At 40.9% G+C, this 27565-nt stretch overlaps 2 protein-coding genes across 4 annotated transcripts in view; one reads left to right on the top strand and one right to left on the bottom strand.

The window, feature by feature from the left end:
* The window catches only part of PDXDC1 (pyridoxal dependent decarboxylase domain containing 1), a 103718-nt gene extending 84107 nt beyond the window's left edge, over positions 1 to 19611 (top strand). For both annotated transcript variants that reach the window (XM_057407096.1, XM_057407027.1), the window contains exons 5-23: positions 12 to 158; positions 1878 to 2067; positions 3108 to 3176; positions 3721 to 3799; positions 4757 to 4841; positions 5698 to 5746; positions 5854 to 5955; positions 6161 to 6286; positions 7434 to 7484; positions 8706 to 8769; positions 9416 to 9504; positions 10214 to 10319; positions 11413 to 11584; positions 12229 to 12347; positions 13196 to 13317; positions 15324 to 15416; positions 15510 to 15606; positions 16828 to 16932; positions 17745 to 19611. In XM_057407096.1, coding sequence (XP_057263079.1) covers positions 12 to 158; positions 1878 to 2067; positions 3108 to 3176; positions 3721 to 3799; positions 4757 to 4841; positions 5698 to 5746; positions 5854 to 5955; positions 6161 to 6286; positions 7434 to 7484; positions 8706 to 8769; positions 9416 to 9504; positions 10214 to 10319; positions 11413 to 11584; positions 12229 to 12347; positions 13196 to 13317; positions 15324 to 15416; positions 15510 to 15606; positions 16828 to 16932; positions 17745 to 18004 — 2125 coding nt within the window. In that variant the 3' untranslated portion in view covers positions 18005 to 19611. The remainder of the gene's footprint in view (positions 1 to 11; positions 159 to 1877; positions 2068 to 3107; positions 3177 to 3720; positions 3800 to 4756; positions 4842 to 5697; positions 5747 to 5853; positions 5956 to 6160; positions 6287 to 7433; positions 7485 to 8705; positions 8770 to 9415; positions 9505 to 10213; positions 10320 to 11412; positions 11585 to 12228; positions 12348 to 13195; positions 13318 to 15323; positions 15417 to 15509; positions 15607 to 16827; positions 16933 to 17744) is intronic.
* Positions 19612 to 19910: 299 nt separating this feature from the next.
* On the bottom strand, positions 19911 to 26863 carry NTAN1 (N-terminal asparagine amidase). 2 transcript variants are annotated; one of them, XM_057406516.1, is made up of 10 exons: positions 26693 to 26863; positions 25609 to 25711; positions 25455 to 25520; positions 24734 to 24842; positions 23720 to 23793; positions 22389 to 22442; positions 21575 to 21628; positions 20929 to 21026; positions 20352 to 20465; positions 19911 to 20175 (listed from the first exon to the last, which is right to left on the bottom strand). In XM_057406516.1, the coding sequence occupies exons 1-10, from the start codon at positions 26771 to 26773 to the stop codon at positions 19996 to 19998; spliced, it is 933 nt and encodes a 310-aa protein (XP_057262499.1). In that variant the 5' UTR covers positions 26774 to 26863; the 3' UTR covers positions 19911 to 19995. The 2 variants fall into 2 exon arrangements, with proteins under 2 accessions (XP_057262499.1, XP_057262592.1); XM_057406609.1 differs by lacking the exons at positions 25455 to 25520; positions 25609 to 25711 and having other exon boundaries at positions 26693 to 26829.
* Between the last annotated feature and the right edge of the window lie 702 nt (positions 26864 to 27565).

Here is a 27565-nt window from a genome sequence, read left to right as displayed (position 1 = left end):
CTGGCTTGCAGACTTCAAAACGTTGGTGAACAGGGTCACATGGCTCTACTGGGACATAGTTTGGCTGCTTATATTTCAGTGCTAGACAGGGAAAGACTGAGAAAACTCACAACAAGGATCCTTTCCGATACTACTCTCTGGCTCTGCAGGCTGTTCAGGTGAGTCACTGTGAATAACTTATGCATGACTAAGCAGTGATAATTGTTTAAAAACACGTGTGACTGCACTGAGGATGTCAACAAAAGAAACCATTGTGCCACAAACTTAGAAATATTCTTTGAAACACTTGAAAGGTATCACGTAATTAAAAAAAAAGTTAAAGAGACTGCTTGTTGAATGCAGGAACTTGCTAGTAACATGGTTGCCATAAAAAATCTTTTTATGTGGGCTCTATGGTGGAACTAAGGGCCGGAGTACAGTTGCAGACATACAGTTTGTCAAATGTTTAACTGCATTCTTGTTTCTTGAGGTATATGCTATGTTGCTGAGGCTTGGCATACATCATATTTTTAAAAAATGTTTTCAATTAACTTCTTTGCTCTTCCAGGATCTAGTTGATTTTTCCAGGTGTGGTAGATGACACCGCTGAAATTTACAGTACACTGAAGTTTTTCATAACATGCCTGTTTCATCATGGGGCACAGATAATCTTAAAGTGTTCCATATGAGAAGAATAGAACTGAACTGTGTGAGGGTGTTGGGAGGGGGAAGATTAACTGATAAGAAATTCCTTTTTTTTTCCTTTTTTTTTTCTTTTCCTTCCTGAAGCCAAAAAAAAAAAAAGCCCACCGAAAACCCCCAACAGTGTGTGCACATCAGGTAGTCCCTGATAACTTGATATGTTTCAGGGCCTTCATGTAAACTTGTTGATAAATGCCACTCTTACATTGTGCAAGAGCACTGACTTGCATGTTGCACAAAAATACTGAAAGAAGATCTAACTTGCAAGTTGCATAATAAATTGACATACCTACTACTTTCACTGTTGCTCTTACCTATAGGTAAGACAGCTGAGGGATTGCCCTCAATGTGGAACACTCTTACCTTAACTCTTCTTTTGTTATTTTGCTCCAGTTTCATGACTGTAAATGTCAAAGTGCTGATCTGAGTTTGATTCTTAGAAGGGTTAAAAAAGGTGGGGAAGGAGCAGACACACTCCCCCACACCCTCACGAGCCCCAGAGAAGGAAGCCTAGTAAGTCAGATAGAAGGCAAAATAGCCATAAAATCATTAAAATATTCCTGAGGAAAAATATACTTCACTTATGTAACTCACATATTTCAAACCTTTGGAAAATTGTCTTCCAGTGTGTTGAATAGATTGTAATAAATTGTGGTCTTATTTTCAGACTCACTTAAATACAAATGGCATCAGTAAATTTGGGCATTAGAAAGTATCTTGATTTCTGATGTGGTGATGAAGTTTGCCATTTTCTGCCCATTTACTTTACTTCATACATCTTATTCCAATTTTACTAATTTAAAAAAATGTCAGGTTGCATTCTGCTTAAAATTAGCAGTTCAGAATTTACATATGTATTAAAACCAGATGAAACCTTCTGTGTGTTTCCTCCCCCATTCTGCTCTTATTAAGCAAGGTTTCGAACTTTATAAAGGCAATCCTTAGGAATCCAGATGTGTTTTCTTTCTCACTTTATATCTGAATCTAAATGACAATATATACTAGGCTTCCCTCACTTTTAATCTCATCCTGTCTTATAAAAGTTTCCTTCTATTCTACTTCATCTTGGGAAAATAGAAGTGTTTTAAATCTGTCATCTTTGTCCTTTTGTGAGCTCCTATTGCTGGTTAGCGTTATTTTAGTTACTAAATTGGTTATTGGTTTTGTCAGTCATATTTACTCGTCTTTTCTTGCAGGTATGAAAATGGATCAGCGTATTATCATGAAGATGATCGTGAAGGTCTCCTAAAAATCTGTCGACTTGTTATTCACACACGTTATGAAGATTATACAATAGAAGGATTTAATGTGCTATATTCTAAGCAGCCTGTCATATACATTAGTTCTGCAGCTAGAACAGGCTTGGGCCAAGCTCTCTGCAATCAGGTAAAGTGGATAAGTTGGGGTTTTAGCTGCAAGTAGAACCTACCTGGTTTCATATTGCCTACTTGAAATTTAAATTTTAAAGATATATTCAGACTTTTCCTGCAGCAGACTGGTACTTGTGGTGCAGTGTGGTACGCTACTGGCAGCATTCTTTAAACTGGCTGGGGCCAGTGTCTTCCTGGAACTTCCACTGTTGGAAGTGAAGATTTCTCCAAGCTTTTTCCCAGTCCCCTTATGTTAACTGAATACGTGTATCCCCAAGAAAACATAACTTTGGTGATTTTGAAAACTTACTTATTTTTCCTCATGATGGAAACTATGGCAGTGTGACTAAACAGCAACACAACAGGAAGTGGGAGGGGAAGGGAGTCTTCATGTTCTGTTAAAGGATAAAAATGAACTACTCTGTAACTGTGGTTCTCTTAATTTGCTGAGTCTTCTGTTCAATGATGGGTATGATCAACTCAATTTGACTTGTCTAGTAATCTTCCAAGTTAAAAATCAAAATATGAGAGACCTTGATTCCCCAGTTCCCCCTCATGTTAATGGTGCAAAAGTTATCTGGAATTTGCCTCCCTATCAAAGGAAGAACTTAAGACTTTCAAGCATGAATAGTCAACTGAGCTGTATGATTAAAGTGGGCAGATTCCTCTCTACTTAGTGAAACAACTGTGAACCTATGGTGGAACATGGCCCATGCACAAAGTACATGTTTGCCTACAGGATACATTAATTGCAGGGGTGGCCAAGGAAAAGAGGATTGAGTTTAGGCTGTTGTACAGAGCATAGTTTCTCATTAGAGAAACTGAATGCAGTTGATGTGCTAACAAAAAGGTGACTGATTTTTATTTTTTTTTCCAGTTTCTCCTGTGCTTTCTATTCTCTGCTATTAATTTGATCATAAGTTTTAGCAGTAAATGTACTTTTTAATGTGATATCCAGCTTTTTATTGTCATTTTTACTATTTTTGTTTATATATTTCTGTAGACACTTGAAATAAGTATGTCTTGCTTGTTGAAATTTCATTGTTTTTATTGCAGCTAGGGTTACCCCTTTCTTGCATGTGCCATGTGCCTTGTAACACTATGTTTGGATCTCAGCACCAAATGGTAAGTTTGTCTTAAAGAGCTCTTTTAATTTTGTGGGGTGGCTTTGGTTTAGTTGTTTGGTTTTGGGGGTTTTTAAGCCTTGTTAAGTGAAGGTCAAGTATATTGTTAGGAAAAACTTATAAACGTACTTACTTTTCCAACCGCTATGTCTTCTGTTATTTAACTGTACAAATTGTAGATTGAAATTGTCTGAAGAGCCAGCAGGTTGCATCTTGGTCTTGTCATATGCAAGATATTTCTAATGGCATATAGTAAGATGCTTCTTAGTCCAGGATATAGAACATGTGTATTTGGAGGCATGTTTACAAACTACACAATGTATTTGTGTTGTATTTTTCACAAATGCTTTATCTGACCTTCAGGTTGTTTTACCTTTGGGAAGAAGAAACTGCAAGCCACAAACTAAGATATTAAGAATGTTTTCCAGAACTTCAGAATGCTGTCCATTTTCACACTGTATGCATTTTTCTGGTTCAGGAGAAACAATTCTGTGTGGTTTGACAAACATATATATAAATACATATATTTTTCTTATTGATAACAGGATGTTGCTTTGTTGGACAGAGTGATTAAAGATGATGTTGAGTCTGGAAAACTGCCTTTGTTGCTTGTTGCAAATGCTGGTAAGTGCTGTGGACAAACAATAATTTAAAAACCACTTTGTTTTGTGAATATATATAAAATCCAAAATAAAAATGCATTAAATAGATTAGTGGTTACATATCAAGGAATATCAGGAAATATTCTAATGACCACACAATAATCATCTGTCTAGAGGGGTATTTATTTAGTTGATTTAAAGTTGTATTGTACTGCTACAGATCTGCTTGTCAGCAAATGTATTAATATGACTAGAACCTCTGTTAGTGAAAGCAAATCTCTTGCTGAAAATCAGGTTCACGTTAACACGTCAGAATTTTTTGATAGATGTGCCATCAATTTTAGCCTAAAAAGTTACTTAGAAAAGTTAAACTTTAGAAATTTTCTTGTTAATTAAAGAGAACTGCTCGTGAACAAAACTTGTTTTGAATATGAAGGTGTTGACTGTTACTTGACTTTCAGGTGGAAAAATATCTGAGATGTTAATCTTGGTTTAGTTTTCTTTCATGGAGGTCATATTTTGAACATATTAAAAATATCTGCATTTCTTATCTGAGGCTGCTGAGTCTTTTAGTGCCTGAGACATCTAACTTTCTATTTTTTACATATATTTATATGTAAAAATATAAATATGTAATGATATATTAATATTTTATATCAATTTAATATCGCTATAATATATGTAATAGTAAATAACAATATAAGTAAATAATATATAAATAGACATGTAAAAAAAAAAACCAAACAAAACATAGCATTTTACAAGCAAAACAAGTATCTTTAGTTTTTTTGCCTAGAATTCCAATTGCTCGTAAGTAACAACGCACCAGATACTAATACGTCTATAGTGGGCTCTTTGCAAACATCATCCATGCTGCTCTTGTGTGACTTTTTTGACAACAGTACAGGAAGTCCTTTTATGTAGAGTCCTAGTCTGCAGGCTTATCCTTTGTCATTGCCTTCTTTCCTTTTCCACAAAGGGACTCCAGGTGCTGGGCACACGGATAAACTTGGCCGACTGAAGGAACTTTGTGAGCAGTATAACATGTGGCTTCATGTAGAAGGGTATGAAACTTGACATTTATTTCTGTAGAACTGTATTCATTACCAAGAATAGCAGATAGCACATAATCTTACAGTTAACCAGCTAGTAGAGAGCCATAGGATCATCTTTATCTTTGTCATATTAAGCATTTTAAGTAGTAAGAATTTTGTCACAAATTGTTTTACATATATGAGAATAATTAATTGGAGTGGTTATTTCAGCATAGGTCAGTGGGTACTTTTACTCAGATGATCATCTTACCTGCCTTTGCTTTGAAGAGCCTGGAATATGAATTAAAAGGAACCTTATAGGATAAGTCAGGGGAGACATTATGCAGTGATTATTGAGAATGAGAAAGGAGAATGAAACGAGTGTGGAAGAGATGACACTTCAGTGAGCATTGTCAAGAAGACTGCTGCAAATGCAGCATGCAGCATAGCTAGGGGAGGATTAAACCAATAGGAAGTTTTGAGAACTTAGACAATGTTAATGAAGACTCCAGTGCTCTAAGATTTTTCTTTTTTTTGTTTTTGGCCTGGGGTAGAGGCTCCGCTTCTTTTGCTATTTCATTGAACAGTGTTAATATTTGCATGCTGTTTATTTCTGATGCCACATCAGTGCTGAATTATAAGTAGGACTTTGGGGAATGATTTCCCCAAGGGTTGGACTGAAACATTTTTAGATTGAAATTGATTTTTACTTTAGGGTTTTCAATTTTGGAAAAGCAAGTAGCAGCATCTTCTGCATTGCCAATGAAAAATACACAAGCAAAAATTACCTCCCTTTACAAATAAACAGGAAATATTTAAACTGAAGATTAAAATATTAATTCTTAATACATGGTTAATATCTGCTAAACCCACTTTCTTTTTCTAGTGTGAATTTGGCAACTTTGGCCTTGGGTTATGTCTCCTCTTCTGTACTGGTATGTCTTACTATATGTAGAAACTTAATAATGTGCTCTAGATTTTAAGGTCATGATCTTATTAAAATTTATATGGCTTCTATTCTGCTCATTGTAATAATCTTCAGGCTGCTACAAAATGTGACAGCATGACTCTTACTCTGGGTTCCTGGCTGGGCCTCCCAGCTGTACCTGCAGTGACACTCTACCGACATGAGGATCCATCTTTGGTATGTTTGGCTTCTCAGTCATTGTTCTCAGAGTCTTGAAACTGTAATTTTGATTGTGGTGTACTGCCTTGTTCTTCACAAGCATCTAAATTATAATTTGCAAAATCTTGCCTATTTAAGATGTGGCATATTCCATAAGCTGCAAAATTGGAATAATTGAAGAGAGGTTAATAATGGTTTGTTTATTGTTTGTTTTTCCCTTTAGTCCTTAGCAGCTGGGCTGACATCAAGTCAGCCTGTAGAGAAGCTCCGAGCTCTGCCACTGTGGCTCTCCTTGCAGTACCTGGGCCATGATGGGATCGTGGAGAGGATAAAGCATGCCTCACAATTAGTAAGCAGTAGCTGGTTGGCACATTATTTATGGATACTATGCTTCTTTGAGTATGGGTTAGAGGCTGTTGTTAAGAATCCTCACCAATTGATGTAGTTGAAGTCTCCAAGCAGAAACAGAGTTCAGATAGCAAGGATAGTACAAGTGATATCCAGAAAACAGTTATATTTAGGAATGTTTTTATAGTAGCCATTAATACATCTTTTTTCATTATTTGATGCACTGTAGAAGAATCAACTAAAAATACTGTAGTTGTTGACAGTATAGCGTATCGGTTCATACTGTGTTACAAATTATGAAAGCAGAGTAAAAAGTGTTTGGGGAAGGGATGTGCTTTTACTATTAGATAGTATTTTCTTTTTTAAATGAGAAGGACTTAATCTTTGTTCTTTCTGAACAGTGAAGTAACAAAATCACTTCATTTTTGTCACTTCTTTATTTAAACAATTTTGCTTGAAAGCTGTTCAGAGAAAGACTTTCTCATTTTTCTACTCGGCATTGTATTGATTTAAGTAATAGTAACTTATAAATGCCTGACAAAAAGGACTACAAAACATTTCTTCAGATACAGTGGAAATTGCACTATTTCTGAAGTTGAGTCCTAGTAAGAACCAATATAATGTGTTAGCTAAAAAATGCATTGTTTATTGGCAAAGCATTTTTTCCTTAAAGCTACAGCATTTAGAAAAAAAATCAAAGAAAGGCAAAATGGAAAGTGTCTGTAATGGTTAGTGAAGAAGCTATTGGCATGAAAGACCTAAAAGAATGACAAAGTACCATTAGTCATTAAAATTGTGTCATGTGAGATTGATCTGAGCTTTTATACTAGCCTATTAATAGTCTTAAACCACAATTTAAGAATATCTTTTCTACTGAAAATAATTTAGAAAGCCATCCAAGCCAGTTGCTATGGTAGCAATGAGAAAATTAACAGTTCTGATACGTACTGTGCTTTAGTTAGTCAACGGAGTTATAAGATCTCTGGAACTTTGTCAACAAATTTACAGATAAGAAGTGGATGAATTGCTGATATATGGTAGGGGCTTGCTCAGAAACAGGAATTGTGATAGTGACTTTAATGTTTTTCAGAATAATTTTCAATTTCTAAAACTATGCATTTGTTTTTTCTTCTGCTGCGGTCTTTTAGAGTCAAAGGTTGCTGGAGAACTTGAAAAACCTGGACTTCATTAAAACTTCGGTACAGTCTGCATTTAATCCTTTGTTTGTGTAGCTTAGTCTTTGCTTGTTAAATGATATGAATAACTGATTAGAAAAAAAATTAGCAGTATTACTGAAATCATAATCACTGTTTTGAAGACGCTTGGTATCTTTCTAGTTAAGTTCTGGTGTTCAGTGAAATTGTGGCTTGGTTGTGTGTGAACTCTAGACTGTATTTGTTCCGTTGCTGTGTGCTCATGCACTCAGTGGAGCTGACAGAAAAACGTGCAGAAATTGTTTCCAGAGATGGATTCAATTCCATTTAAAGCATGGATTTGTTCACTAAAACATTCATGAAACGAGTTTTCATAAGCCTCCCTAACACAGTCTGGTTGTATCTTACCCTGCTGTTGAGATGAAGATATGAACCCTGTGAAATTGTATGCAAAAACTATCCAAGCCGAGGTTTTTACACCAAAAATAGCTTTAGAAATTACATCTAATGTATCAATTCCAAATTTAGTTTCTGTGAGATGTCCTGTTCAACAGGATCTGGTGGTTTTATCCCCCCCTCTACTCCCAATTTTAATTGACACTTGATGTATAGAAAATAGTCAGCTTGGTTTTCTGGAGCAGTAGATAACTCATGGGTCATTCCGAGTGAAAACAACCATTTTTGTCAAGGCTCTTTTTCCAAGAGTATTAGTGGCCTTGGGAGTTCAAGTTCTACTTCTACTTAAATCTTGTGAGTTTAGGATTGTGAAATGTAGCCTCAGATTGCCTCCAAAAGCTGCCCAGTCCATTTCCCTTATCCCCAAAGCAAGGTCAGTTATAGTCTTGTTATTCCTGCTGGAACTTTCTAATGATTCTAGGGTGATTTCCAGGAGAATTTTTTAACATTAATATCTGAAAATACTTAAAACTAAATGAACTGCTTAATACAGTGTATTTGCTGATGAACATGCTTAGGTGCCTTGTTTTATAGTGCCCAAATTTTAATTACACATACCTTAAATCAGTACATTTCTGCTTAAACTGAATGATGATTTACTTTCCTACGTTTACAGATACATTTACTTGCACTCCTAGAGTTAACTTCTAATACTGAGATACTGTGAACATTGTTACTGCTGTCAAAACAAAATGATCTGCTTTGCTCAGCAGCCTAATGCATTATACACAGTGTTAAATAGATTGTCACTTTTTTTTTTTAAGGATTTAAGTTTTGGTGGTTGGGTTGTTTTTTTTTTTTTCTTCTAAGGTTGAAGATGAGCTGAGTTCACCAGTGGTGGTTTTCAAGTTCTTCCAAGAATATTCAAATAGAGGTATGTGATTTATTTAAAGACAAAACAAAATAATAAACCCCTCTCTTTAAAAAAAAACCTATAAACTACTGATTCATAAAATGAGTTTGAAGTACATGTTACGTACTTCTCTTGTGTAACATGCTTTGAAAAAGGCTGTGAATGCTGGTTGTAATCCAGGGATAGAATCCATGTATGTGATAGCTTCTTTTTTTAGATAGACTGCAGTGTTTTAAATTTTCATAACAAGTAATTTTCTTGAGTGAGAAGAGATTTGCATATGATTTTGATCTTGAGAGCAGATGCTGGAAGTCTCGTAAGCTGCAAGCTGTGTTTGAGCGTACTGATGGGGGAAGGTCTTCCTTGGTTTTGTGACAGGATTTTGCTTTGTGAAAATACTGGTTTTATTTGCACTGGGGCATTTGAACCTCAAAACTTAGGTATTTTACTATTTGTTTCCTGATTTATTCTAGTATTTGTCATGTTCAGCATACCATAAAAGAAAAAAATAATAGTCCTTGTTAGTCTGCTTGAAGTCCAGGAGATCATGTAGATGTGTTACATTACCTAGGAAATGTAATTGTCTTTTATCTAAATTTTAGGTTGCCTTTTGTTTAATTAAGTAAATAAAAATCCACTTCTGTGATTCTTGTATCTTTGGATTCAGATCAAACCTCACGTGCTGCACAGGCCTCAACTATTCAGCACGCCATAATAAGCAGCGAAAGACATGTTTATGACACTTTCAATCAGTGGGTAAGAATGGATGCTCTTTCTCTTTAGGAAAAAAGAAGTGATAGTGGGATGCTTCCAGGGGTTCATCAGTAACTATCAAACCTCAGGTAGACTAATTTGATAGTTGTTCTTGACCCGATATCCTTTGCAAAACTAGCGGCCATTCTGGATTTAAAAGATTATTTGCTCTGAGGCAAAGTTGCTTTCACATTTCTGATTATTTTACATGTAATAACTACTGAAATTATATCTTAAGTTATTGGTAGTGGATTATTTTCCTTGGTCTGTGAGAATATGTGAAAATTTCAGGAGTTTTAAAATCGGCTGATGCTTCATTGCCAGCATGTGTGTATTCACAAATACAGTCTTTGCCACGTCTCAAGTAATTCTAGAAACCTATGCTTTCAGAGACCTGAGCAAGCAACTGTTTATAACTGGTTTGGATCTATTGCATAATAATGGTGGCATACTAAACAACAGTGACAGTTTGGTAGAAACTTCTGACTTGTAACACTTGTAGTTTATCCTGAATTTTCAGGATTTTAAATGTATGCCGAACTGTGTCACATCACCAGCAAGCTAAAGCATTTTGTTACAGAGGGTGATTTTGAGAAATACAGAAAACTCTGTTTAGCATACGGTTCCCCTTAACTATGGGAAGGGTCCAGGCCTGAGTCAGTGACTGCCAGACCATGCTTCGTGCGTCTCTAACTGTGCCATATCCCTTCAGCTAGGAGAGCAGCTGGCACAGCTGGTTCCAGCCAGCGGCGTGGATGTGGTAGAACTGGAAGATGAAGGCACATGTGTGCGTTTTAGCCCACTAATGACTTCTGCAGGTAACAGTCACTTAATTCAGCCACTTGTAAAAACTGGGATTTGCTAGAGAATTGTACAATAATCTCCTGCTGTATATGCTCAAGAAAATCTTCAGTGAATTTTCCTATGGTGAGGATTTTCTTACAAACAACACTGTATTAGCTTTATCATCCTGCTCTGCCCTGGCAATGGGTGCGTTAGTGGTAGTTCAGCTGTTGTGGGTGACATTGCCTTGCTACCTCTGCACAGAAAGCCTTCTACTGATCACTTTAAATTCATTAGGAAACTCAAAGGGAGAAGCTCTTCGTTTATAACAGTTATAAAAGAAATATGAAGGATAAATCATCCCTATCTTTCCTTCTCTCAGCTCCTTAACTCAGTATGTTTGACCTTTCTGTGCAGGTATTTCAACACTGAAATGGTGCTTGTGTTCAAAATATAGCTACTTAACTAGAAGAGTTGTTTACTAAACCTCTAGGGTTTTCTAAAATTACAGATGGGGGGAGGGAAAGAATTAAAAAATTATCTGTGTTTTGGAAATATCTTAAATGCCATGTTTAAGCCATCACTGTATACATACTTCATTTAGACTTGGCAGATGCATAGAGCAACTTGCTGCAAGGTGTAGGGTGTTGCATGGTATCGCCTCTTAGCTTGCGTGGGGTGAGTGGCTTAGGCTATCAAAGCACTTGACACTGATGGGCGAGGTTCCTGGTGTACACAGAAAAGTAGATTTTGGAACAAAACTGCTTGGTGATGCTGTGATATTTTGTTTTGGGATTTACACCAGCATGGAAGTTGATTCGTCATCTCTTTGGCTGTGGGAAGAGGAATTTTCTGGTGCTAGCTGTAGATGTAATGAAAAAGGGTATTGTCCTTTTTAATTTGTAACACCAGGAAATCCTTTTTGTTAGCTTATTTTAAACGAAATCCTTGGGTCTCTCCATTTTGATGTGTCAGTGGATAGATAAGAAAAAAAAACACTGTTACAGAGATAAAGATGCTTCAATGCTATCTGTAAATTATATTTATGATTGACTTAGAGTGGCTTAATTCAGGCATCTGTGTGACACCTGTTCATTGTTATCACGCACTAATGCATCAGCTCTTTAGTTTTAGGAACTGAAATACAAGATATTGATCAGTTAGTAGACTGCTTAAAAATGAAGATACCAGTATTGACAAGCACACTGCAGCTGAGAGAAGAATTTGAACAAGAAGTGAGAAGAACACCAGGGCTGTTGTATATTGAAGATCTCAGCTGGCCAGGATTAGGTGTTGTAAGGTAAAATGCTGCCTATTTTTTCATTATCTTTTTTGATAACGTGTGCATGAACAGAAAGGAATGCAGGGTCTCCTTAGTGGTGATCTGGAGGTGTTTGCTCGTTATAATCTGGTTTTGCACCCACTTGAAGCTTTTGAGTCCTGTTTTTTATTTTTGTTTTTTTTTAAGAAAAAGCTTAAGACCTGTTTAGAGAAATTAGGGCAACAGTTTAATATTGCAGGCAGCATGTGGCTCTGTTAGATGGAAATGTAGCATGCAAGTCCATCCTACTTTATCTAGACAAGTGCAGCTTACATTTTATTTATAATGGGCTTCATTTAAATACTGACTACCACTTAACCCTTCAAGTGTCTGTTATGACTCTCTCATACAGTCTTCTGAGAAGGATTCTGAATAGTCAGAACAGTTAAAGTACAATCAATCTATTAACTAGAAATCTACTGTGTTCAGTTCCCTTTGCAGCAGCAATCTTGTCCCACCCCAAAATCTCTGATTACAAATGCCAGTAAACTTGTTGATCTAAGCTGTGATGTCCTGAGATTTCAGTTCATAAAATACAGAAATCTGTAGAAATATGCTAAATGTATATATACTTTTTGTACATACTGTAAAGTGAAGTTACTGTCTTCTGTCTTGGTTTGAAGATACAATTATCACAGTGATGGGAAGAACGATGACAAACAAGAAAAAGAACTAGAAAAAATCAATACAGAACTTCTGAAGAAATTAAATGAACTGGAGTCGGATCTCACTTTTTCTTTGGGTAACTGCACTACTTAAAATATGTCTGTTCAAGCTAATGGTCATTTTCCTGTCTGTGCTGTAATGGTTCAGTAGGTCATTTGTACACAGGTTAGGGACACACTGCTATATATACGGTTACTGTAGAAATAACATCTGTAACTTTTTCTCCTCATTCCTGTTTCAGTTGGTAAATGTTCAGCAGGGTGTGAGCAAGGTGCACTGTTGTCAAAAACACTTGTGAAAACTGACTTATGGGTAACTAGACCAAGAAGGGTCTCCGTGTCAGAAAGAATAAAAGCTGCAGTGTTCCTCTTTTACATCTGTAAACTGAGCCTTCTCAGTTAGCGCTGTAACTGGTGAAAGCAGATCTTCAAACCCCACTGACCAGTTCACTGCATTCTATGGCTGCATTAAAAGCTTCAGATGACTTTCATGATGATTAGCAGCACTTTCACACGGACACAATGCCACGTTATAGCTGAAGGAATAGTCATGTGTGTACTCAAACTCTGATGTCTTTCTAGTCAGCTTTCAAAAATGAAGTGCACTATAATTGTGGAGCCAAGTAACCTGTAAATGGCAGAAAGTAATGAGTTTGAAGCATATTCAACGCTGGTATTTATTATACAACCCCTTGGCTGTCTAAAATTTCCACTGTTTTTTTGACTAGGTGTTTTATCTTCTTGAAAACCCACAGGTCTGAGGTTTTTTAGTTGCATCATTAAATACCTGTGGAGATACTGTCCTTAATTACCAAAGCATGCGTGTATGCATTCAGATTTCCAGATTTGCAAGCATGAGCAGTGCAACTATTGTGAGGATGGATTTTTGTACATCACAAAGACTTGATTCTCCCTGTGCTCACAGGTCCAGAATTTGGAGGGCAGAAGAACTGCGTTTACATTGGCATGGTAACTGAGGATCTGGACTTGTCAGAGTTAGTTGAAACAATCGCAGCAACAGGCAGAGAAATTGAAGAAAATTCAAGAGTAGGTATTAATAAATCACAGAGTTTTCCAGAACCTTTATTTTTTCCTTTCCATACTGGCTTCAGGACATGGTTTTGTTCTTTGTGAAAGTAAAAACTGCACTTGCCTGGAATTACCGTGGAAGCGATAATCTCTGTCCACATAAGGAGAACTTTTGTTTAAAGGTTTATGATATTGTAAGGGTGTCACAATTTATGTTCACGGTCCTCTGTTCAGTAGTTCTAATGGAAAACTTCAGTAGTACTGAAATCAGTTCATTTTATCACTCCAGTTTAAATTGGCAGAAAACCAAAAAAGGGATGGGGGGGGTTGATTGGAGCTGGTGTTTTCTCATCACAGCTAAATGCAGTGGGATCAAGATTGTTTCTGTACCAGCTTTAAGGTGAGACTGTGCCCTAAAATGCGTGGAAAAAAAATTAAATTGGTAGCTTAAAAATGGAAATTACAAATTACCTGTTGAAGTAATAAAGCTGATGATACAACTAAAGCATTTCATAAAAGCATTTACCTGGTGAGAGTTCTCCGTATGTTTTAGGAAGTAGAATTCCTAAATGACTTGCATTACAAATGAACGTCTATCCTTTCATTCCTTTAGTGTTGGGCATTTATTTCTTCACCTAAAAATAAATAGAACTTCAGAAACCCTTTGTCTATTTCTGCCCATGGGAATATATTGATTTTGGCAATGAAACTTTTTCTGGTGCTGTTTTCTGGAGACATCTCTGCCCGCCCTTGACTCCTATGTTGCTTTGTGGGTGAGAGGAAGGATGCTCTGCCTGTAGAGCATCTTCTGGTTTTTAATTGTAGTAGTTGAGAGATTAGGAATCAAATGCTGGGACATGGGCCACTCTGATCCTGAAGCTTTTAAGGTGGAGCAAATAGTGGAGAACTAGGGAAGGTGCAGTCCTTGTAACCAGCTACACTAAATCTGTGGTTCTGAAAGAAGCTCACACTATTTGATCCAAAACAGAAGCAAAACCAATCTTTGAGGCTGATGTATCATTTAGAAAACTGGTGTTTGGTGCAAGAGGGCAGCTTTTAGGAAAAAAACTTCATTATCAGCAAGCCCTGAGGACACTCAGGTAAGTACGTTAAAAGGCAGAACTAAAACTCAAGGCAAACATCTTGACTGGACCAGAAAACCCAGTGGTGGTTCTCTGTACCCTAACTGTAGTCCCGTTGCACTCCCTTCTGCAGTCAGTACTGTGGGGTGTTCAGTTGCTGTGGTGGTCAGTTCTGGCTTGCCTCTTCCCCATGGAAAAGGAGCAGCTTCCTCATTTTCCTTTGGTTTTATTAGCTAACAGTAACCCAGGTTTTTAGCATTTTGGAGGAAGTGCCTGTCAGCTGACCTTATGCCTTTAATATTGCACTGTGCAATATTAAACCCCATATCAGGTTATGGAAATTGGTCTTTGTCTGGCACAAGACAAAACTGTGACTTTTTTTTGACTACTTGAGTTTGTTCATTTATTGCCCCTACAGTTCACCCACTGAACTGCCTGTCCTGTGTGGTGTGAAATGTCACTGATGCTGGGATCAGACTGGCAGTCCTGAGCTACCAGTTAAACTTGAAAACTAAAGCTAAACCTAGACTGACACATACCTGGTCAGACTTAACTGTGGGGGTGGTTTAAGTCCTGGGTACTTCTGGAAGCCAAACCCTGCTCTTTAAACCGAAAAATCTGTCAGATTCAGCATCTGATGAATGCTTATGTGGTGAGCAGATATTTGAAGAATTTGGGTCACAGGCTCATTTCCAAGTAAAAGAAAACTACTTTCCAGTCCTGTCCAAATCGACATCCTGTTCTCTGAGTGTGGCTTTTAAAAATCGTGCAGTCAGCCTCTACATTCTTTAATTTGCAGTCAGAATGAATAGTGATTGTCAGATACTTTCTTAAATTGGAATAATATCTGACTACTGTGTCTGCATAATCAAAACCTGAACTAAAAAGACAACTTCAAGCCTTAATAATATATTTTTAAATATAATTTCTGGTTTTTATTAGCTGTTGGAAAACATGACTGAAGTTGTTAGAAAAGGGATACAGGAAGCACAACTTCAGCTTCAGAAAGCAAATGAAGAACGACTCCTGGAAGAGGTAAGGGCATAAACATTAGTTATCCAGTAACTTGAAGTAACTTGTCACAACATGGGTTGTGTGCTCACCAGCCAGTGATTGTGTGCTTTGCAGGGACTGCTACGACAGATACCTGTAGTAGGCTCTGTGCTGAACTGGTTTTCTCCATTCCAAGCCTCACCAAAGGGAAGAACATTTAATTTAACAGCAGGTAGGACTTGGTGCATCTGTAGCCATGTTATGTTGTCATTAGAACTGTTTCCAATCTTATACTGAAATTGCAACACACTTTCTTGGGCTGATTTGATCACGACATAACTCGCCCTCAAGATGCAGAACGTGCTCTTCACTGTTTCTGTGAATAAGTCAATCTTTGATCCTTACTGTGCAGTTTACTTGTTGTTCTTGCATGTTGAGTCACATTTAAAAAAGCTGTATTAGACCTTGGGATTTATTAATATAGGAATCATTTCTGTGACTTCTGGCTACATGCACTGCAGCAGTTTGATGTTTGGTATGTAAATATGTAAGCTGGCAGCGTGGCTTCCCCGTGTATATACTAGTGTATCCTCAGGGTGGTTGCAAAGCAGCACTCGTGTTTCACAGTGCTACTGGAACTTGATGTCTCTGATATCCTGCTCAGAGGTATCCTGTCTCTGATATCCTCCTTCTGTGGCTGTGGCCACACTGAAGCACTGGTTTGCAGACTGAGGAATATGATGCCTGACAAGGATGGGTGAGAACTAGCTGAGGATTAGCATGGACCTGGCTTTGGGGAAGACAACAATGAATGGAGTGTTACAATGTAAAAGACTATTATTTTACTCATATATTTGTAATTCATGTCTGCTGTTGTGAATGGAACTGTCTGTACCTTTTACAACTTGCAGAGTGATGTACTAATGCAGTACTTTTCTAAAAGCATAAATTTGCACTGTAAAAACTGTGGCAGAGTCTGAATTTGGCCAAGTGTCTGTTGGCCCCAGAAAAACAGCCCAGCTGTCTGGATGTCTCTGACTTAAGTCTTCCTGCTGTACTGGGAGCTCGCTATCTGAGTCTTGATGCACCAGTGGGGAGATTATGGTGGAGAACAGCAAGGTTTCCTTGGGAATACTTTGCCCTTCCATGCACACTGCCCAACAGCTGGGACACCTCAGGTGTCCAGTGGAGGAGGGAGGGAGGGAGGACAACTGGATGTAGCAGTGTTGTGCAGGGAGTGTAGGAGACATTTTATTCATCTTTGCGTGTCCCCAGTTTGCATACTGGGAGATGGATTAACAGCCAGTGGCAGGTTCACCTCAGCCTGGCACGTACAGTTTCAGAAATGTGCATTAAAAATAAGATTGGTGCATACCTTGTCCATGCAGCGGAACACAAAACTGGTCTGGTTTGTGCTATATTTAACTTGGTATTTTTTGTTTTTAACCTGGAGGCTCTCTGGAATCCACGGAATCTATGTACATATCAAAAGCCCAAGGAACAGGCACTACTCCACCACCAACTCCTACTTCCAGCCTCACAAAGCAAAGACTCCCTGGTAAGTTTCCATGTCTTAGTTTTACTTCTAAAACTTGCTAAAACATCCTGCACAGGAAGGCCCACATGATTTTCCATCTTTTGTAATATCTGGAGCTGGAGCTCCTCTTCTGATGCTTTTAAGTCAGTCTTTAAAACTTGAATATAAGCATGGCATGCAGCAGCACCCCAGTCTGTGTTCTCCCTCAGAATTCTTCCTGGGACTGCAAGATGCTGTTATCCCAGTAACTGACAACTTGCCCATGGACTCTGGAGAATCTTCCTCTGGACTATTATGAGGTTCTAGAGTTTTAAAAATGAGTGGGTAAACAAGCCAAAAGTTTTATTTGAGATAAAAGCATAATGTATAATCATGTATTTGAGCAACTGCAATTCTTTTACTACCTAAATGGTTTGTGGACAAAGTAACTCTAAGGCAGAGATCTGTTTAATTTGTGGCACTTTCTGCACAGTTGTATTAGAATTAACGTAGATATGAGTGGTGGGAAACCCATCATTTTAACTCACCTTTTCAGCTGGTTTGGCTCTAGCCTGTGATTTCCAGTGCAAGGTTTTACCCTAAAAGGACTTTGTATAGGCAGCTCGGTTTTTAGTTGAATCTCAACAGCCTCTGTGTAGACAAGATAAAGCAGCCCCTCGAGTACCAGGCTGTGACTGCAGCTGATGTTCAGGGTACAAGTTTGCATCCAAAACCAATCAATCAGTTTCTTTGCGGTTGTCAAATTCAGGTGCTTTCTTTGAAACTGAACTTGTGTGAACCACACTCTGCATTTGCTCCCTCCATCAGTGCTGTATTCTTCAAACACTTTACAGGTCAGAAAGTCTTTAAAAGGTCTCTCAGAAGTTCTGATGCACTCAGTGAGACCAGCTCTGTCAGCCACTGTGATGACCTGGAGAAGACGGACCAGAGAGCCTCAGCTCTGTCCCCTAACCAAGAGCAAGGACCTCTGGATACACAAAAACTGGAGGAGCAGAAGGAGGTGGCAAAGGCAACAACAGACACTGAGGCCACTCAGAGTGCCCAACTGCCACGTGACTGCACGGAGGCAGAGAAACAAGGAAGTCAAAGATAAAATCCCGACTGTGGATTTTGGACCTTGCAGAGGACGCCCGTGCCCAGGAGGCAGGGCATTAATGATGCATTGAAGATGTGAACAGTGCCACACACTCATACAGTAGTAGCTACTGTAACTTATTAACTGGGATTTTGCACAAATATAACTTCCCCCATGGGACAGAGGTTTGTCTTATTGTACATGTGTTACAGTTGCTTTAATCCTCTATATGTCCGTGTCACCAAAGTACTAGTGAAGTTTATTCAGTGCTCATAACCATTTGTAAAACCAGTTGGCAGTTCCTTTTCCTGTAGGAATCTAAGCATGATAATAGCTACTAACAAACCAGTCAGCCATGCACATGATTAAGAATACAGCTGCACTCAATAATTACAAAATGATCTTATTTGATGTTAATACATGTTAAAAAAGAATCAACTGCCAATTGTTCACCTTTTTAATATCTAAAATCCAGTTTAGCTCCTGCAGAACACCCGCTGCAGTCACACTCGCTCCTTTTGCTGCTGTTTTTCCCCTGTAACCAAGGTTGCCAAAGGGCTGTGGTACGGTGAGCGCAGGGCTGGCTGAGGTAGGCATGGAGCAGGACATTGCCACCAGCCACCTCCTCCAGCTTGGCCCAAGGTAAGTGGAGACTCTGTTAACGAGTTTTAAGCCTTTTAGAAAGAACTAGTGCCTCTGCATGCTGAAACCTCGCTTCCGCCCCAGAAAGAATCACCAACACACCATTATTTTCCTTTGCACGGCCTTTGTAAACCAAATACTACTGAACACATTTCTGTAGTGTAACTGGAGTTCTTCCTGTTGTGTATTTTTAAAGATAGTTGTAGTAAAGCTTGAAAACCCAATACATTTGTGATAGTTCAACACTTATTTTTTGAATAACAGCAACTTACCTATGGTAGGAATTGTACAGAATCAAATTCTATAGGTTACTTACACTACAGCACAACTTCATAGTGTCTGGACTACTTAATGAAAAAGCAAAGCTTTGGATAAACCTAAAGTTAAGCTGTACTGTCTTCCCCCCCCCCCCCCAATTACCTTAATCTCTTCGCTGCAAACTGTCAGAGCCTCATGTGGAAGGAGATCTTTGTAAAAGCTTCCTTTCCCCAAGGAATCTGAATCTGAAGAAAACGACCCCATCCCAGTAGAACTGGATACAAGGACTGTACTTTGCCTCACTGGTGTTTTGGTTGGCTGTTTCTCTTCCCCCTGGCAGGTACATGCACACCATGATGGCTGTAGCAATAGTAGGACTGTCTCTGATTGATAATCAGTGAAATCTGGGGGTGTTGCATTGTTCTGTTTCTGATCTGGCACTGGGTGCCATGAACAAGGGTGATTTTGCTGTTGGGGTTATTTATGTAAATCAGCATGCCGTTTCTCTGAAGTGCAAACACAGTTAAGTTGCCTGGTCTTCCTCATGGGTTTCTTTGGTGCAATGAAGTATGTTAATAAGAGTAATTTGCTGGGGATAAAGTTATCCCCACCAAGATTAATTTTTAATGTTTTTATATTTGGAAGTGTTAAACCAGTAGTTTTGTTGGAATAAGCTTCATTCTTTAGATACTATCTGAATGTTTCAATAAAGATTCTTCAAATTATTACTCTTGCATCAAGTTACTGCTGCAGGCCACTTCCCTACAGATCAGTGTTAAATATGTGCTGCTTGCCATCACTTAGGGCGGAAAATCATCATCTGCAGTACTTACCAGTGTAACAACAGACCTCCTTACCTTCTCAGCACTGCTACCTCTCTCTCTGTGCCCATCGAATTACTTCATTGGAGCAATAAACCAAGGCCAGTTCTTTTTCCAAAGCAGCACTGTCTCTTATGTAAGTAACGCAGAAAAAGCAAGTTCCTTCTGGCAAAATACTTTATTTTGAAAAGTGCAAGACACTGGTGTTGGTGACCAGCAGCTCTGCAACACACAGCTCTGCTGGCACGACTGTGCTTCCCTAAAGCAGTCGTGGTTTTTGGTTCCAGGTTAGATCTTGTCAGAACAAACCTGTTCCCATAACCCTTCTTCGTTTTTTTTATAGATGCGAGGTTTCCTGTCAGGAAACAGGGAGCGAGATGGAAAGGGGTGTTCTTTTAGAAATGTTAGTGTAGATCTAATGTGGGAGACAAAGTGGGGCGGCTCAGCCAGGGGCGAAGTGGAAAGATTCTGAAAGACAAGACGGGAGCGAAAGCTGCTTGATATTGAGCACAAAGTTCTCAGTTATTCTGCCTTTTAGTAAGACAGTACCCCCCTTCCCAGCAGCACCGTGGGACAAGTTTTGACAGACCCTACCCCTCTCTCTGCTCAGCTAGAAGGAGAAAAAACAAGACAGTGTCAGATACCTGTAAAATCTGTTCATCATCTTGTTGCAACCAGAAATCCACATGTGGGAACGGCCTCCAGAAATAAGGCCCGATGTGCAGTTGTTCCATCTTTGCATCGTAGATGTTTGTCAGCTGTAACAACACAGGAAGCTTGAGTCAGACAAAGGCCTACACGCCAGCAAGAGCCAATGTGTGCACTTCATCTTGAGGGCCTTAAGCTACTGCTTCTGTCTTGGATGCTGCACGTACCAGCTCAGCCCCACTCTATCCTACTGCACCAGGATTAACTGGTTCTTCTGACAAACGCCACATGGAACTCTAGCAACAAACCATCCGCAGCAGGAGCAGGATGGGATTACGCCTGTGGCCTGAAATCTCTTTATGTAAGTTACCCCCTGGGCATCACAGCACATGGGAGCTATACTGCACAAGGCACCCCCTTGCTGAAGTGGTCTGGTCCTTTGCCTCTGCCCTTCTATCCTTCTCCTTTAGTGACAGAACATCACTAAAGCATTTTTTTTCCTCAGTTCTTTGACATTTCACTGCCCCAACTGGTCTCCCAGCAAAAACCTCCCTCCCTGTTATTTTTACTCACCGTTGCTCCTGTTAATATGTGGGCTGAACGCAAATCCTCATCTGGCCCTTTTTCTGGGAAGGTTGCAGGGAAAATCTCTGCTGTTTTGACATTCACAGCTGGTAGGAAATAAGAGTTTAAATGCAGAAACAACTAATTCTTACAGAACTTGTTTCAAATGGCCACGTCCCCAGCGCAACTGCATAGCTGGAACTTTAGAACCCACCAAATACTGTTCGGTATTTCTCAGTGCCACAGACCCCTGACCCTACAAGAGCTTATTTCTACTTTCTTTACATTGGCAGCATTTCACTGTTCCAGAAGGACATTTTCAGAGATACTGAAACTAATCAGAAAAAGCACAGAATGAACAATGAAAAGAAGGTGGACTTCCAATCCCAAAAGCGGTGCAGTAGCTTCATACTGAGAAAATCCCTAGTACAGTTAAATGAAGTAAAATCTGCTTGTACACATGCACAGCCACTTCCATGTGTGCACCCACCTCCCTGGGCACCAGAAGAAAACTTCTACCTGTACCTACACCTCCTGCAGCGGCACTTAACTTTTAGAACAGGTTTTAACCAGTCATTAGCAGCTGTCCATTTACTATTGGAATGTGAAAAGCAATCTAGTTACAAAAACACAATTGAATTCTAACTTAACTCACCTATTCCATAAATTATTGGAAAGTGAATATCCTCTTCTTCTCTGTCATTTAGCTCTGTAAGAAAAAAACCCAGCTGTCAGACTCACTGGGCTTTGGATTATTTTTCTAAGCAGCATTCATTTAATTGTGTGTTACCAAAGAACACTGATGAACGCTGAGAACATGATGTTGCCAAAAGAACTATGGAGAAGGTGGTTCAGGTCAGCACTACCACACTTGGGACCCAAAGAACTCCTTATCTCCAAAGAGCATGGCCAGTTCCAGTCAACAGCTGCTCCACTTCCTTCACAGGGAATTTACAGGGAAAAACCCACAGTGCAAAACTGCCACAATGCCAAGTTTCAAAGCTGTACATCACCAAGAGTGCTAAGCTGTAACAGTGATAAGCATGGGACCTGAACGCAACAGGAAGAGAAGAACTTCTTCCTTTACATGACATTGCACACTATGAACTGACTGGATGAGTTTATGAATCCATATGGACGGGCAGGAAGGAAACCAGAGGTCTATAAGGATCATTCTCAGCTGCTCCTTAAGACACCCACCAGTACACAGCCTCTTTCAACAGGACAAAGGTGGTGAAATAAACTGGCAATAAGCACAGGCACTTTGTAAGCAAAGAACTTTTGCTGCATCATCTATGTGACATCACCACACACACCACCAGCAATAAACCTTGAAATTATAAGTTGCCATGGAGAGCTCGTGCTGCTCTTTCTTACAGGACAGATGAAAAAGCCACGGGTGGAAAGACCCCTGCACTTCTATTTCAGTGGCAAAAGACACTTCAAACCCCACAGAACCATTTTCTTACCTGTTACACAGAAAGTCACTAGATGAACATCATCTGGCTGGAGATCGAATGCTCCTACAGCAACAACGACAGCAGCAATGGGTAAGACTGACTGGAGGCAAAGCAGGTGCTGTACATAGACGAGGGGCATTGCCAGTGCTTCGCACTGCGGGATGGTGGCAGATCCCTAATGCCCTGGCCCTAGATAAGGCAACAGAGCAAAGAGCATCTGGCAGACTTGCTGCAAACTATGAAATTAAAGCCACAGCTACTAAGTGTAACAGTATTTACAGAGAGCAGCCACTTGTAATGGCAAGAACATGCTAGAAGTGTTGTGCCACCTCCTCCTTTTACTGACACTGGTTTAGCTCTGGCATCACAGCAGCTCTGCTTTAGTTCACTAGTCATTTAACAGCTTGCATTTAAATGCATTTGCCTCACGTGTTACATATATAGTGCACAAACCCAGTCTTTCATTAGCTATGAATTAATTTTGCTTTTCATCATCCCACACACTAGGAAAAAGTAACAAACAACTCTCTTTCAAAGCTGTAACAGCAATATAGTGTTATTGTTTCAAACTGCATGAAAATCATTAGGTTGAAAGAAATATATTAATCAAAATACTTCATTCTTTACAGAACCCTCACACACCATGTAACACAGGTACCAGGAATCAATGGTGCAATGGCCATGGGGGTGCTTCCCAGGGCTTTTCCCAGTTTGGTTTTCCTCCTTGTTTACCCCCTTGGCCACCTCCCTCCACTCCTGACATCTGCCCCAGCCCAGCCAAGCCCCCTCCATGCTCAAGAAGTGCTCAGCAGAGGCCAGAGCATCTCCAGGGAAGCTCGAGGTGCTTTACTTTTCCCATTTGTTTGTAAAGCACCACAGTCACTTCTCTGGACTAGAGGTTTTATAAACAGACACAGCATCTTTCAGCATACAATTCCAAACAATACTTAATTTTCCCTCATCACATTAATGAATGGTAACTTGATGAAGTCACTACATGTATAGATTTAGACAGTGACAACACTTGAGCAAGATCATGCAGCGTATCGGCCGCAGAGCTGGGGTCAAGCCCAGCTGAACTGGCCCCAGTTCTAGAGGCCAGAATATAAATCAGGAAGAAAAGGCAAGTTTAGAGCCTCCACCCCACACACCTGTCACAGGCGAGGCTTCAACCCCATCCCCTCTCCACAGCAAGTTCTCAGGTAAAGAAAACACCCTTCAAAACAAACCCAGGTCTCTTTCAATTCAGTGAGGGAGCTCAGATTACAAACAAGCTTTACCCAAATCCAATCAGAACTGGTTTTTTTTTGGACATGAGAGTGGAAAAAACGTGAACTTACTAAGAAGCTGATTAGTAAGTTTTTGTGATAACTGCCTATCATCATTGAAACCTCCAACTAGGTGCACTTCCAGCCTAACAGAGATGGAATAACAGGAAACAGCAATTAAAAAGACATCCCAAAGTGAACAGCTTTACAAATTAATCCCCCCCACAAACTGCAAAGCAATCATCAGAGAAGCCTCCCTGGTTACAGGTCCCATGGACCAAGCTGGTCTGCATTCCAGAGCATGTTACAGTAACTCACTCTCGACACTTCAGGGATCACCCAGGCAACAGCACAGATCAAGAGGCATTACACACATGCAATCCTCTCCAGCCCCGAGGTATCTCCCATGGTCAGAACCTCTGGTTTGGACTGAATGTGGTAACCACCTTCCAGTTCCCAAGAAAAGGTTCGTTAAACAGGAAGAGTTTTCCCCCATGACCTCCTCACAACTACTCTGGACCATACAGCAGGGTTCGCTCTGAGCAGTGTCTATGTAAAGACAAGTCCTGAAAAATCATGAGGTTTTCTGAGACCGTATCTTCTGAGCCAATTGATTCTTAGAAAACTACAGGGGCAAAACCCTTCACATCCAGAAAGGACCTGGTTTGCTAAATTCTGTTTCAGAGCTTTTTTGCCCCCCACTGTCCTGTCCCCCCATTTTTTTTTTTTTTTAATTTCCACATGCATTTACAAGACCATCAGCCTGGAAGGAAAAATATAAAACCAAAAGCAGTTTTTGGAAAATTTCACATATCTAAAACCAAAGTTGACTGGGAACCAGTAAACACAAATCCTCACAATGACATTTTACAGAGACACTACTCGGGACAGAAACCACTGCTAAAAATACCCTAAAAATCATCAGTTAGGAAACCGCTTTCAGTTCACACATGGTTCCCAATCAAGAGCTATTTCCTGCACAACTGCTGTGTCTGAACCCCATATGATCACATAAAAACTCCCCACCTTACAAACTGCAGTAACCTTTGTGAAAACCAATGCACAAGAAGTAAGAGCGGAGCTGACCTTCCACATCCTGCGGTGTCAGAGAAAGATTTTACTGAACTCATGATCAGGGACACCTCAGCTTCTGTGTCTGACCCATCACAGTGCGTCAAGCAGGTGGCTCCACTGCCTGAGGAAGACAAGAGAAGACATCAGCATCACTGCTGGAGGCTGTTATGTTACCATAATTGAGGTCAGTAGCAGTTTACACTACCGTAGTAGTGCAAGAGCTACATCCACCAGCACACTGCTACCACGCAGCACAGCGGCCTCCAGCAGAAGACGTGGGCTGACTGAGGCAATAACCTCTCTGTGTGCCCCACCATAAACCCACCAGAGCTCATATGAAGCACACAGGTGCCCTCTGGACCAGGACCTGGGCATGGCTCTGATGTCAGAAACCCAGGCACATTGCCAGGATCCTTCCACAAGTTCTGGCCCTGTTGTTATCAAACCCTGCAGGGCAAACTGCTGAACACAGCCACCACAGTCTGCAACTGCCCCTGGCCATGGGAGCAGATCAAGCTTAGGATCCACTCAATGAGCAACCAGAACATGGAACCTCTGACAGCAAACACACCAATTCTTTAGACAAGTTAAGTTATTCAGTCACCAAGTGACTTTTTTGAGATTCAAGTTTATATAGAGGTAATTGTAGCTTATTTTATTAATGTAGCATAAACCGATGCTAATTCATTACTTCAGGGGTACAGGTTTTATTCTCAACATCCTTTAAAAGTACCTGTGTGTCGGAGCACAACTATATGGCAGGTAGTTGCATCATCTGAACCAAGAATGGAAACTGAACCTATTTTAAAGGAGAGAAACATCATAAGAACTGCGCTCTCACAATCACTGCTGCAATAGAAGAAAAAAACCTTTACATTCCTACACACCATCTTTAGGGGTCGTCACTGCAAACTCTCTCTGCTGGACATAGAGAAGACCTTTGGGCTCCACAATTTGGGCAGGCTGACTTCTCAGAAGTTTTGCCTTTTCCTAAAGATAAATGATAACAGAGACTACAGTGGCTGAACTCTCAGGTGTATCCATTACTTGACAGAAACACCACCTCTGAAAAGCAAAGGCATCCGGGTCAGAGAGAAATATACGTATTTTGTGTTATGGAGTACTCTGAATTTGGAGAATCTTTTGCCTACCTGCCACTGATCCAGTTAATTGTTAAATCCCAGCATTCCATACACACACAAAACCCTTTTCCTTAAGATGATAAAATGGCAGCACAACTAAAAAGCGAGAGGCCTTGGCAAAGATGCATCAGACAGCACCAGAACTGAGCTTGGAAGCTTGATCAGGAAACTTCTGAAATTAAAAAGTTTCTGTCTTCTACTGCCACAACCCAGTGTATTTATTTAGTACTCGATCAAACACCGATTCGGTACCCTAGTGCAGGGAAGCCCAAATTCCTGGGCTGTGACTACACCAGTGCTGTGACAGGGCAGGGAGCGCGTTTCCATCCCGGGGCCCAAAAAACACCTCACAATTTTATTACATTTCCACTGGTTTTCTGAAAAAAAATCGTTTTCTCTGAAGACATCTTTGGACCAGAGACATCCTGTCAACCAGCTCTGCTCGGCAGTTCCGGGCTCACCGACAGGATTACAACGCTTATGTTCTGGAAGGGAGGTTAATACCTTCCCAAGAGTCTTTTACCACGGTGTTCGTCATTCCGCGCAGAAAGGGACAGCCCGCGGGAGCCGAGGCACCCGCAGCCCGCCCGCCCTCCCGCCGAGACCCTCCTCAGGCCGGTACCGCGGGCCTTCCTCAGGGACATCGGCTCCGCTCGTCCCAGTCACCCCGTGCCCCTCCGCTGCCAGCGCGCGGGGAACGCGGCGGTGCCCGATACCTCAGCGCGGACACCCCAGCCCGGGTCCGCCCCGCTCCAACACCCGTCTCGCCCTGCTGAGGCGGCGGGTCTGCTCCCGGGCCCCGCCGCTCGCCCCCGCGCCGCATTCTCACCTCGAGGTGCGGGTAAGCGCGGATCATCTCCGCCGTGGGCCGCGCCAGGTCGACCCGCTGCCCGTTAACCAGCAGCGGCATGGCGGGGAGCGCCCGCGCCCGGAGGCGCCTCCGCGTTTCCTCCCGAGGGCCGCGCCGGGCCCGGCGTCGCCGCGCGGGGCGCTGGGAAACGGCGGCACCGCCCGAGGAGCGCCCAGGGACCGGGGCCGGGGCCTGTGCGGGCCCGCAGGGGCGGCCGCCTGAGGCGGGGTCAGAGGCGCCGGCAGGAAGCGTGCCCGGACGTGTCACAGCCCAGCGGCTCCCGCTGCGTAGCGAGGCAGAACGCCCCCGCGCCAAGCGGCTGCGGGATCATCCCAAAGCGGTTGCATGGCATCGCTTTGGGCACAGCCGCAGTCACCCGCTAACCCGCGCCGTTATCCTCCCCCAGCAGCCACAAAACCGAACTTTCAGACAACCCCACAGCCGCCAGGTTTTCCTTGAAGAGCGAGTCTGCTCCTCCCGCTGGTCGCGGAAAAGCTATCGCGGTGGCAGCGGTTAACGCACGCTGCAGGGAAGGGGTCAGCGGGGACTGGCACCAACGGGCCGGGCCGCACAACCCCAGGACTGCCAGCTCTGCCTCTCCCATCACTTATGGACAGAAGTAAACAGTTATAGCGGATACTCTCTTTGAAAGATTCATTTCAAAATACCTGTATTTCTCAGGTAACGCAAGATTCCACCTGGCCATCAGCACTCCTCTGGGTACAGCTGGTATTCACAGAACAAAGTCTCTTTGTTTGAAGCAAGCCCCTTCGGTACACAAATGTTAGGTGTATAAAAATATGTGCATCTCCAGCACAAACCGTTCAACGTCTGCACATGCTTTGTTATACC

The sequence above is a fragment of the Pezoporus wallicus genome, unplaced genomic scaffold (genome assembly GCF_028554395.1).
Source record: "Pezoporus wallicus isolate ANWC-B61680 ecotype Strahan unplaced genomic scaffold, APGP_CSIRO_Pwel_v1 contig_8000, whole genome shotgun sequence".
NCBI classification, from domain to species: Eukaryota; Metazoa; Chordata; class Aves; order Psittaciformes; family Psittacidae; genus Pezoporus; species Pezoporus wallicus.
The sequence above is the reverse complement of the archived record's forward strand: the minus strand, read 5'-3'. Positions and strand labels throughout refer to the sequence as shown.